This window comes from Epinephelus fuscoguttatus, linkage group LG7, assembly GCF_011397635.1.
Source record: "Epinephelus fuscoguttatus linkage group LG7, E.fuscoguttatus.final_Chr_v1".
Classification (NCBI taxonomy): domain Eukaryota; kingdom Metazoa; phylum Chordata; class Actinopteri; order Perciformes; family Serranidae; genus Epinephelus; species Epinephelus fuscoguttatus.
Genome location: NC_064758.1, coordinates 45,842,387 through 45,854,513, shown reverse-complemented (window position 1 = coordinate 45,854,513; position 12,127 = coordinate 45,842,387). Strand labels below are relative to the sequence as shown.

Sequence of the window (12,127 nt, the reverse complement as noted above, 5' to 3'; positions counted from 1 at the left end):
ATCTTCATCGATCATTAATAGTTTCACTTTAAGCGGTCTGCTTCATCACAGAGCAGGATGGAGTCGTCTCCATGGCGACAGCAGCTGTGTCGTATCCTCGGCGACACAGCTGATCAGACAGAAATCTCCAGGTTACACTTTTTTATAGAAATGTAGAGAAACTTTCGAGAATGAAACAAACATGTTGATGCATTTAACAACATGAGATCGTCTTCACTCTGCGGCCGCAGACAGACGACCTTCAGTGAAACAAGACGCTGCAAACATTTAGGATCCGTCTGTACGAACAGACCGTCTGTCCGTCTCTGCGGCAACACCTGAAAAATAATGTGCCAGATTTAATAAGAAACTCCTGATGTTAGTTTCACATTCATCAGATTCCAAACTTTTGTTTTTCTTTGTTTTCACTGGATGAATCAGATTTCAATGACGCCACAGGAAATCTTGACACCTCGATCAATACTGTGATCAGGTTTTAATCAGACTATCTACTGTTTGATCCTGTGATACTATAGTTACTGTTTGAAGTGGCACATTATTTTTTGCCAAGCTGAAACATTACCCAGAATGCAGCGCTGTTACTAATCAATATAAAAACATTCTCATGTTCTGCTGGTGAGAGAAACGTTAAAAGATGTCGGACTCCAAACCTTCGTCCAAAGTTCAGCTCTTCTCTAGAAATGGCTTAATTTTCTTCATCATCGTCATCACGTGGAGGATATCTCTTTAAAAAACGATGACGATGCGTCTCTGAACTCTTTAAGGCTTCGTCGCTCTTTAAACTCGGGACACAATAGAAACACGTCGTGGTCTCTGATAGAAAAATAGAGTCATGCTGTAAAAGGAGAGAACAGTCGAACACGATGGCTTGGTGCTGCGTTCACGGCACCGCCGAGGCTGAGAAATCACACCGTCAGGAGCTGATGTGAGGCTGAGAGTTATTCATGTGTTTAGAGTTTTATATAAACGTCTCCTCAGGTTGAATCTGACAGCTGGTTCTGTTCAGGCTGATCAATCAGCTGATTGACTGAGCTCCAACACGTCAGAGATTCAATCAGCTGTAAAATAACTCAGAGCTGAAACACTGGAAGCAGCCGCTGAAAAGTTTGAACAAGCCAAGAACACAGCTGTTGATATGTTTAAAATCAGCTGTTATACTGATGATGTTCTTCTTTACGTCAATATTTTACAGTGCAGAAAAGCATCAGTGACCCTCCGTCATCATTACAACACAAACAGCTTGTCTCCGATCACATGACTGTTACGACACGCCAAAATCTGATGGAGGGCAGGAAGTGATTAATCCACGGACTGTGTGAACTGGACATAGAGAAGCATGAATACATAAAGAGTTGGATGATTCTGTGGTCCACTGGACTCTTGTACGCAAGGGTGCAGGAAAGTGGGTGCTGTAAGAGCTGCAGCACCCCCTATTGACAAGGGGAGGAACAACAGGGTCTGTAAACAGTTTGAGTGAGTTATTTTACCATCACCTGCAGATTAAACATTTATCTAAACATTTTAAACAGCATAAGATGAGAGGATGGCTGAAGAGATCAGAATATTGCCGGGACAGTTTTGGAGCTGCTTTTTAGATCCATGAATTACCACAATGTTATCCGTTACTGTTTCACCTAAGCGTGCGCTCATATGGGCGCACACCACTGCACAGCACCCCTTGGCGAAAATACGTTCTGAAACACATGCTTGTATGCTTTCATCAGCTCACCGTGTCACGTTAGTAACATTAGGAGGTCTGGAGGACGAGGTCATTCATGCCGGTCAAATCAGTCGGGTTGTGGGAAAACTCAAATCTTCTATGTTTTGTGTCGATCATATCCAACATGAGTTTCATTCTGACGATACCTGGAACATGTGTTTGTGAAGAGGACTTTCATTCAGACGTACAGATGAGTCCTCTCACACAGCGGACAGGATCACGTTGACTTCTGTGGCAGCAGATTACGAACTTTTCCACAGTAGCGTGTGACGTGTACGTCGTCCTGGACGTGCCAAACGCTGTTAAGTAACACCGTGCAGCACGTGGCGTCTGGTAACACGGACCAGTGTCTGACTGTTTCTCCTCTGAAGCCATGCAGTCAGTCAGAACATGTTTCTACATGTTTCTACATGTTTGTACAGTTTGTACAGTTTGAATGTTAATCCTGATAAAAGATAAAATAATTCTTCTGAAACTAAAGATCTTTGTTTTTGGCTTGTCTGGACTTTTTGCAGCGTGCTGACAATATTATATATTATGTTATTTTTACAGATTAAAGCTAATAAACAACATCAGCGTCACTCAGCTCCTGATGGTCCAGTGTGTGTGTGTGTGTGTGTGTGTGTGTGTGTGTGTGTATCAGCAGCCTCGTCGTCACACACAGAAGCGTTGCAACACGTTAACAGCGTCATCACAGGGAGGAGCTTCAGACGCTCCGCAGCAACAACAACAATAACAACAACCTGCAAGGCAGCAACAACAGTCGGGTCAGGTTACCGTGGCAACCACAGAGCTCAGCTAGCATCAGAATCAACAACAACAACAACAACAACAACAACAACAGTCTTTTTAGGAGAACCGTGACACATGACAGCGTCACTTTGTGTATTGTAAAAACTGCAGCTGTTTTTTTGGGCGTGTGCAGGATGACGATGATGTTGCCACAAGTTTAAAATGTCAGAGGAGCGTCAGTGACGCACGGCGAATGAGCTGCACGCAGGTCAGCTGTCAGGAGGCATTCTTATTGGTCAGAGTGCTGCAGGTTCACTTCACAACCTATTCTGAAGCTTTCGACCACATCTTGCCGTCGGTTGTCAGGGAAACGGTTTAGTTGCCATTTGATAAAAAGAGCTGGGTAGAGTCTCCAAATACGGCGCTCAGAGCGTGCACCTCTTTCCATAAATGTGGCGTCAGGGTTGGGGATCGTTTGAATTTTTCAATTCTGCACTCTGACCGCAAATAAAATTTAAAAAAAGAAGTTTAGATAACAAAAACATTTCCATATTTTTCAGTGTTTTAGCGTATTAGCGTCTCACATGCATTTTTCCTTGACGCTGTTGACTTTTCTAAAGCAAGGCCACTTAGGACCATTTAATACATTCTCTTTGACTGTTGTGACGTTAGCCATGCACCAGGGCTGTACCCGACATGTTGCCATATTGGTGCAGTTTTAGTTTTCTACAGACAGACTAACTCTGTCATGCCTCCTCTCGTCAAATCAAAAAACAGAAGAACTTTCTGGTAAACAAACACAGTGTGCGCATTTTTCTGACCTGACCTGATGTGCCGTCACGTGAACAAAACCATGAGGAACATTAATGTGAAAGTCCAAATGATGAGAAGCCACTTTACAGAGTCCACGACGAGTCACACTCGAACTGAAACACAGAAGCTGAAAAGTATTTTTCGAAGTGTTCAAAAGTCTTTAACTGAACTGTGGCGTCTGAATGAATCTGATTGTTCTCATAAAAACTTGTGGCAACATCACTGCAGAGTTACAACACCATGAGTCCGAGGCTTTCAGGAACAAAACATTCATCAGAGCTGCTCAACAAACATCTACATTAGGTCTGGAATGAACGCTGAAACTAAAATGATTAGCAGAGATTAATCAGTAAAACGAACCCCTCTGTCAGCGCGTTAGAGCCGAAGGAATGTGACTAATAAACTCTCTGTTCTCCTGCAGAAAATATACAATCTGTCACACACAGGAACTTTTACAGAGAAAGAACTTGGCTGTTTAAAATCTCTGAGCGCCTGCAGCTCAGGTCCATCATCATCACCATCACCATCCCTCCTCTGTGATTGGTCAGTTCAAAAATAATGCTGAGGAGTTCAGTCCAATAACAGGCCATGCATAACTGGAGAAAGGCGTGGCCTTTACAAAAGCGGCCAATAAGAGCGAAGCAAAAACCCTTAAATGGCCCTTAAAGTCTGAAGGGATCCGTCAGAGGTTTATAAAACGAGTAAAAGTCATCAGGGAGTCATCAAATCAAGCGCGCCCTCGACAGTCAGGAGCCACGATGCCGAGTCATTTTAAACAATCTGCAGAGAAACAGAAATAAATAACCACGTTTTAAAAAAAACAGACGATGACGAGCAAAAAAACCCTGAAAAGAAGATGTGAGATAAATCTGCGTCTCCAGAAGTTTCCTCATGAATATTAACGAGGCTCAGGTCGAACCTCCATTTAAAGATGTGACAAACTGACAGGAAGCGGCGTCTCACTGGCCTGAAGCTCTTCAGTGAGTCCGACAATATTAAATCAGTGTTTTTCCAGTTTGCTGCTTTTCTCCATTTTATCTCAAAATAAATCTTTTTCTGTTGTTCACAGACGAACAGTCACGTCTGTTAAAAACTATCTTTGTCCTAAAGTCTTGTTGGTGGTTGCAGCCTTCAGCAGAAGAAGAAGAGGAATCCCTCCACCTCATCTGTCGTCACGTGATTTCTTTTCTGTTGGCTTCTCCAGATGCGTTCCGTTTTTTCCACGACCCCGTCACGGCATTTGAGCGCCGCTATGAAACCTCTGAAAGAAATGAGGGTTAGAGGAGGATGAAGCCCAGACATCCACCTGCATCTTTAAAATATATCAGCAATCTATCAGCAGAGGAGTTCAGAGGCTGCGGCGTCTCCAGCGTTCACCAAACTGGGACTTCAGTCTGTTTTGGACGAAGATTCTCCAGCTGTGAATATTCTACCAGTAAAAGGTCCCCATAAACCACCAAATCTCCCAGTCTTACCAGTCTTACCAGTCAGGCGACAGCGCCCAAAAACTACGTGGTTCCTGGTTTGAGTGGAGAGTCCCAGATCCAGTTGTCCTCCGACCCTACGGGAGGCGATGTGAGTCCTGAGCCCGGTGAGGAGCTGTGTGAGGCGGGCAGGAAGCTCAGGGTTTCTGGGGGCCGGGGGAGAGAACCACGGGGGTGGAGAGACCATCGACGCTCAGAGCCGGGATGTGGATCTGATTACTGCCGTTAGTGGGAAACTAAAGAAGAAACAGAAACAGAGAGATGAAGGTTTAAATTCACTCTTTTCTTCGTGTGACATGAGAGCTGGATCACAGATTACAGGATTCATCTGCTACAACATGTCTCCATATTTCTGTCAGACTGTCAAACGTACTGAAGTACTGATGCTATAAAAGACTACAATCACCACCCTGTGGTTGTATGACTCCGCCCACCAGTCCACCCTGTGGTTGTATGACTCCGCCCACCAGTCCACCCTGTGGTTGTATGACTCCGCCCACCAGTCCAGTGTCTCTGACAGTCTCCATCCATGTCAGTGAAAACATGGATGCTTCACACACAGAAGATCTATACAATGTCTCCCCTTCTGTTCCTGAGGTATGACGCTGAGTAATGAACAGAGAAGTGTTTTATGCAGAACATTATGAGGTCACACTGATCTTTCACTGCAAAATTCCCTGTTCTTGAGATACTGCGTTCACAAGAATGAGACGGACGAGGTCACAGTCACCTTGACTTTTGACCTATGACCATTAAAAACTAATCAGTATATTTTCAGTTCAGATATTTGTGTCAAGTTTGAAGAAATGTCCTCGAGGCATTCCTGAGACATCATGGTCACAAGGACGGGACAGATGGACAACCCGGAAACATAATGCCTCCAACAACGGCTGTCGCTATCACGGAGGCAGAAAAATCCAGCGCCTCCAAAGCGCTCTAAAACGCTCCCAGCTGGGCGTTTCCTGAGGATCACCTGGTATTTTCAGCCGGGATGAAACACTTTGGTGGACACGGGGCCTTACTGACAAAAAAAGAGAGAGGTAAAAAAAAAAGAAAGAAAAAAAAGAAGCAGTTCACATGTAACGGTTACAAAGGTTTAATATTCTCCAGTAAAACCATCCAGGTGTAACAAACCAGGTAACAGAGAGAGCACAGATGAAACTGAGCTTGAACATTTATTCCTCTCCATGAAAATCCCATAAAAACACAGAACGTTAAGGGCACGACTCCATATAGAATTTTATTTTCCAGCAGAAAAGCAGTGGCAGAGCGCTGGGGAGGAGGCCTACTTGCTTTTCGTGACGTTCTGCACCTGGGTTTTGTTTCTACAGTATGACACTAACGTCAGCCACGTAGTTAACATGACGCCACATTAACAGGGGGTTGACTACACAGCTAACTTCAAGCTCACAAAGCTAACGGTGATAAAAGCACATTCAGCAGCAACACTCAGAGTCCGCCGGCCAACTTGTTCCCAAAAAAAGCGGCAGTGACGTCGGAAAAGTTCAGAGATTTTCAACTTAAACCGTTCAAAGTGGTCGCACAAAAAAGGTGGAGTACTCTGAGACAAGACGCCGGGCGCAGCACCTTTTCTCCAGGCAGCCACATGCAGCCTGCTACGCTCACTCCTCATTGATGACACTTGAAAAAAGACGCTGAGACAAAAACACTATGTGGACACAGACCCTGAGATTATTCTGTTCAAACTACAGGTACAGGATTCACACCACGTCTCTTCACTGAACCAACTGTTGATACTTTTCCAATAATTAGAACAGAAATCATTCACAAGTGATTCAGGAGTTACTGAACTGTAAAATGAAGCTCTGATAAAATCTACAGATGTTTCAGAAACAGAGTCACTGAAAATAAAATGATAAAATTAATGAATTACAAATTAATTTATATAAAGTATTCAGCCCTCACTGGTTCTGTTAAAACGACACGTGAATCAGATTTAATGTTAAACATCTCTGAGAGATTTTATATTTTATAATCAGATCTGAGAAACATTAAAGCTGCTCTAATCCTATACATCTATAACACACACACACACACACACACACACAGAGCTAAGTGATTCTGCATAATCTGCTCTGAGTGTTTCATCTGTCCATGAAGCTGTGTCTTTGTCTTCACTCACCATGTGATGTGACAACAGTTTGAGAAACAATGAATCAAAGAATAAAGAACAAAACTAAAGATTCAGACTCTTTATTATTATTATTATTATCATTATTATTATTATTATTATTTATTGCTGTTTCTTGTATTTTTGTATTTTCTTTTGCATGCCTAGTTTTTAAGTTTGAAGTTTTTAAGTCTAAATTTTTTAAAATTTTTAATCCGACTCCCTCTTGACTGCTGTAACACTGGAATTTCTCAATTGTGGGATCAATAAGGTTTATCTTACCTTATCTTAGTTGTGTTCAGCAGGTTGCAAATCGCACTGCCTTTTATTTTAAATTGAATGATACCAGTAAAAAAAACTCTTGCTGCACCTTGTTATTGTTGCCAGGCAACCACCCCATCACCTCCTCACCCTAACCTTCCTGTGTGATCAGTCTACAGTTTGTGTATCCTGCAGTGATCAGTGTGTAGCTGCTGCCATGTTGAGGCAGAGGGTGCTGTCTGTAGCTCTGGTTGAGGGTGAGAGGCTGTCAGCAGATAAACAGAGATCTGTGTGGGTACATGAGACCCTAAAAAAGAGGCTGGATCATGGGGAGTACCACCAGTTGGTCCAGGAGCTTCTCCTCCATCATGGACGTTTACAGTACTGCACTTATCTGCTGTTTTCTATTCAGATGGTGCTAACTGTGCTTTGTAAAGTCGTATAGCTCTGGGTATCCAGCAACCACTACCACCAGTTTCTCCTCCATTGGTTACCAGCTGTAAACTGGTTGTCGTGACCACCACAGAAGCCCCGCCTCTCACATCATCCCATTGGATAATGAGGAAAAGCAGAGATGATGTGGGCATTTTTACTGCTCTGACATGAAGCTTTCTCAACTCGAGGAGTTCAGAGCGCTCCGACAAAAACACCAGGCGCCTAGCAAACACGAGGAGCGTAGCAACAACACGAGCAAAAAGTTTAATTCTCATTGAAAACTGAACACAAAGCCTCCAGCTGCTGAAACACTTCCTGTGTGATCAGAGCCTGATTAACATTTTGTCATCATTCTCTGATGATAACTAAAGCTGCAGAATTAATTAGAAATCTGTATTATGGTTTCATCTCAGACAGCTACAGACACCCTGCTGTGGTTTATACATGTGTGACAACTGAATCTCAAACAGACCATTTTTTAATTGAGAAACAAGTTATCACAAAAATTGAAATAATTTTTGCACAGTTTTTTTTGTTTTGGTGTAAAAATGTGTCACTTGGTGGAATATCAACACAACTTCTGTGTAAGAATGAAAATATTTAATTCATTTTTAGGATTTCTGCTGAACAACAAACCAACTGGAGATGAGTAGTAAATTAATTTGGTGCCACCCTGTGTTTCCCGGCTGAGCCACAAGGAGGCAGCAAAGTGTCACAATCACCAAACACACCTCTTTAGAAAGGCGATTTGTTTTCTCATCAGAGGAAGAAAATTATTCAACGCAGCAGAAATTACAAACTGTTTCCTAACTGACACCAAATCAGCTGTGACAATGATGTTTACAATAAACAGCGTCAACATTATGGTGCTGTAATGTCCCACGCTGACACAAGCTCCTGAATGTCTCCTTAATAATGCTGATTTATTTGCTCTTTATTTATTTATTTATTTATTATATTTCTCAGACAGTAGTTGTGGTTCAAACAGAGCTGTGTGGATCTTCAGACGGACACAGACTCTGTTTCAGATGAAGCTTTTAAACGTCATGTTTCAGCTCAGTGACACAGATACAAATGTTTAAATCTGGACACATTAACGTCGGTCCAGTTTTAGTTTTAATGATTAAACTGAAATAAAAAACTAAACAGAACAGACAGCAGAGAGAAAATGTTGTTTATGATTTGAGTGAACTGAACCTTTAATAATTGTCTGTTAACAGAAAAACAGATGGAGAAAAAACTGAGCCAGAAACCTGCAGAGACACCGGCTCAGTGTGTGTGTGTGTGTGTGTGTGTGTGTGTGACCTGGATCAGGTACAGGTACATGCAGTGCACGGTGTGTGTGTGTGTGTGACCTGGATCAGGTACAGGTACATGCAGTGCACAGTGTGTGTGTGTGTGTGTGTGTGTGTGTGTGTGTGTGTGTGTGGTAGAGGAGATGTGAGGAGTTTAATTAGAATAAAATGTGCTAATTCAGACTCAGATTAAAACCAATGTTTCCAATAACACAGGAGTTTTAGAGAATCCCACAATGATCGTATCTTGTCTCACAGTTTTTGAAATAAGCTCTGCAGGATTTTCCTAAAATAAAAAGTATAGACTCACACAGAAGAAATGATGACTGTGACCCACTCCCAGTGTGTGGTGTGTTTATCTGCAGAGACTCCGCCCCCTGACTGGAGTTTATTATTTAATGATGCAATGATTGTAAAATACGGTCGTGGCCATCTTGGTTTTTGGAGCCAGAAGTGACCATATTTAGGCAAGAGGCTGGAGCTGTGGAGGAGCGAGGGCTGGATCTGACTTAGAGACTGTGGTGACTGCAGACAGCCTGTCACTCAAAGAGGCCCCGCCCCCTCCATTAACTGTAACTTTAATCCTTAATAAAATACCAACAGGTGAGTTCTATATAAACTCAGTCTGTACAGGCGTCATGAATGTTGAAATGAGCTCCAGAGACCAAACTGTTTTTGTACCAGGCTGTAAACATGTTTATTTCTACATGTGAACATGGAGGTCTGTGGGGACTGACTCAGTGTTGGAGCCAGCCTCTAGTGGACATTAGAGGAACTGCAGGTTTGGTACAGCCTCAGACGTTGCTGCTTGCCCTGTATTTATTTAGGAGAGTTTAAACACATCATTATGTAACTCAGTGCAACCTTCATGAGCTTTTGGTTCTGGCAACCAGCTGCTAACAGCTAACAGCTAACATTAACTAGCTCTCCTTCTGCTGATGTCATCACAGATTTGTCACTCATAATGTAACACCATCAGGGAAACAACAGGCTGCGTCCTCTGACACGCAAAAAGGGAACTTACAGCAAAGATCTGTGTTCGCCCCAAACACATTTTCTGTTGTCCCCAGGAGCAGTCAACACGGAGAGATATCAGCCCATTACTAATGTTCGGCCAATACATCAGTGCATCCCTGTTCTTATTGTCTTCTTACTTTCTGTGTTCGGGACGTTCCTGGGTACGGCACACAGGTGAGGTCCAGACTTAATAAAAAGTGAGGGACCAGGTGTCAGACCTTCAGCACCATGCATCCAAGAGGAAGCTATGAAAATGGTGGACACAGCACTGAAAATAAAAACATGCAAATCCAGCGAGGTGAAATGCAAAGCGGACGAAGGTGGATTTGACTTTCACTTTCACGTTCGCTGGTGAAACTGTTAACAAACAGAAACCAACAGTTCCTGCAGAGGACACCTTTAATGTTTCTGGAGATAAAGTGAACAGACACTTAGACCTGCTGGTGGTGCTACAGGAAAAGAAAGAAGGTCACCATCAGGATTCACCTGAACAGAACTTCATGGAGCTGCTTTTTAGATACGTATCTGAAGCCGAGTGTTGGACTGACAGATGCTGCTGTGTGATAACACGTGTGTGTGTGTGTGTGTGTATGGTAACCTGTATGTGAAGGTGAAGAGCAAAGCCGCAGTTAACACTCTGCACACAAACCTGTGAAACATTCAGTGGTTGTGGGTTTAAGTGTGATCTGAGCTCTGCAGACCTGAGAACAGCCTACACGTGATACTTTCTGTTTTTACAGAAACTCAGATCAAACAGGCGACTTGAAGTTTGACGGTGGAGTTGCTCCTTTAAAAACATGTTTTTTTTTAAATCTTTTTTTTATTTTGGTGGGTCACAGTCAAGCTGCAGAGGACCAGGAGCACTTCCTGTCATAAACAACAGAGTGACAATTACACCTGAAATGACTGAAAGGTGGTGTAATGCCAGTGTTACTATCAAAAGATCATTCTGTTGAAACTGTGCACGTTGTGCTGAAAAAATAAGCGAGATTACTTCTCTTTAGAAGTTCCACAGCTGAGCAGCGCTGCTCATGCAGGGGGTGTGGCTGCTCTAACCTGTTAACACAGGTGCTGAAAAAAAAACCAAAAACAACAAAAACTCCAAGAGGTTCCACGACACACACATACTGCTCATGCAAGCAGTGTGGGCCGGGTGTTAAACTGGAAACACCACTGATAATCTGAACCTTTTCTGTAATCTTGCTGACAAACAGACCGATGCACAAACCGGGCCGTTTTTTAAACGCTGTGAAGTTACCGTCACTGAAACACAACAGTTCCTGAAGATGTTTCACATTCAAATTCTTCAAGCAGCTGCTTTTACTTTTATTGGGATTTTTTATGTTATATTTGTGTTCTGTTTTTAAAAATCGACAGAGAACGTGCTGCTGTTACAATCAGGGTTATGCACAGTGGGCTCGGTGTATTACCTGGAAAGAGAGTTTGGCCGGGGAGCGCGGAGCGATGGGACTCAGTGTGCTCCAGAAGTGGATGGTTGAGGGAAGAGGACTGGGAGTCAGCAGGACCGGAGTCTGGACACACACACACACACACATTATCAGAACAAAAGAAAAAACACTGCAGATCTCCTCTGTATGTCACACACAGAGACAGAGACACACACACACACACACACACACACACACACACACACACACACACACACAGACTGACAGGTGAGTGTTTACCAGAGCGTGGGAGGTGATGACAGTCGGTGTGAGCGTGTTGGTCGCCGATCCGGGAGCCAATAAACTGTTAACAGCTGCATTCACCTGAAGAGGAAACACAGGATGTGATGTCACACCTGTCATAGCTCCAGCTGATCCCAGATGCTCATTACATTTTAAATAAAATGTCACTAATTAATTAGCTCATAATTATTAAACGATGAGTTCAGAGAACAGGTTAATACAGTCAGTGTGTCTGTAGCTACAGTCAGAACACTGAGAGGCTGCTGACCTTATCCAGGGAGAGGCCTGGGGGGAGGGAGGGAGAGGAGGGCAGCTCCAGGCCCCGCGGCTTCTTTGGTTTGGGAGGAGCAGCCTCTGAGGTCACCGTAGAGGTCACCGCTGAGGAGGAGGTCACTGGAAGGACGGAGGGATCTGACACACAGAGACATGAAACTGGTGTTTGTTGTGACAGAAAAACTGACGTGAACACAGCGACTGACTTTATGAAGGAGTGACGTCCCGATCTGATCCATCAGTATCTGATCCATCAGTTTCAGGACCAGATGAGT

At 43.4% G+C, this 12,127-nt stretch overlaps 1 protein-coding gene across 1 annotated transcript in view; it reads right to left on the bottom strand.

Moving 5' to 3' along the window:
• Positions 1 to 1,803: 1,803 nt before the first annotated feature.
• elk1 (ETS transcription factor ELK1) overlaps positions 1,804 to 12,127 on the bottom strand; it is a 28,967-nt gene continuing 18,643 nt past the window's right edge. The window contains exons 8-11 of the mRNA XM_049580536.1: positions 11,848 to 11,990; positions 11,577 to 11,660; positions 11,319 to 11,420; positions 1,804 to 4,985 (exon numbers count right to left, since the gene is read on the bottom strand). Coding sequence (XP_049436493.1) covers positions 4,887 to 4,985; positions 11,319 to 11,420; positions 11,577 to 11,660; positions 11,848 to 11,990 — 428 coding nt within the window. The 3' untranslated portion in view covers positions 1,804 to 4,886. The remainder of the gene's footprint in view (positions 4,986 to 11,318; positions 11,421 to 11,576; positions 11,661 to 11,847; positions 11,991 to 12,127) is intronic.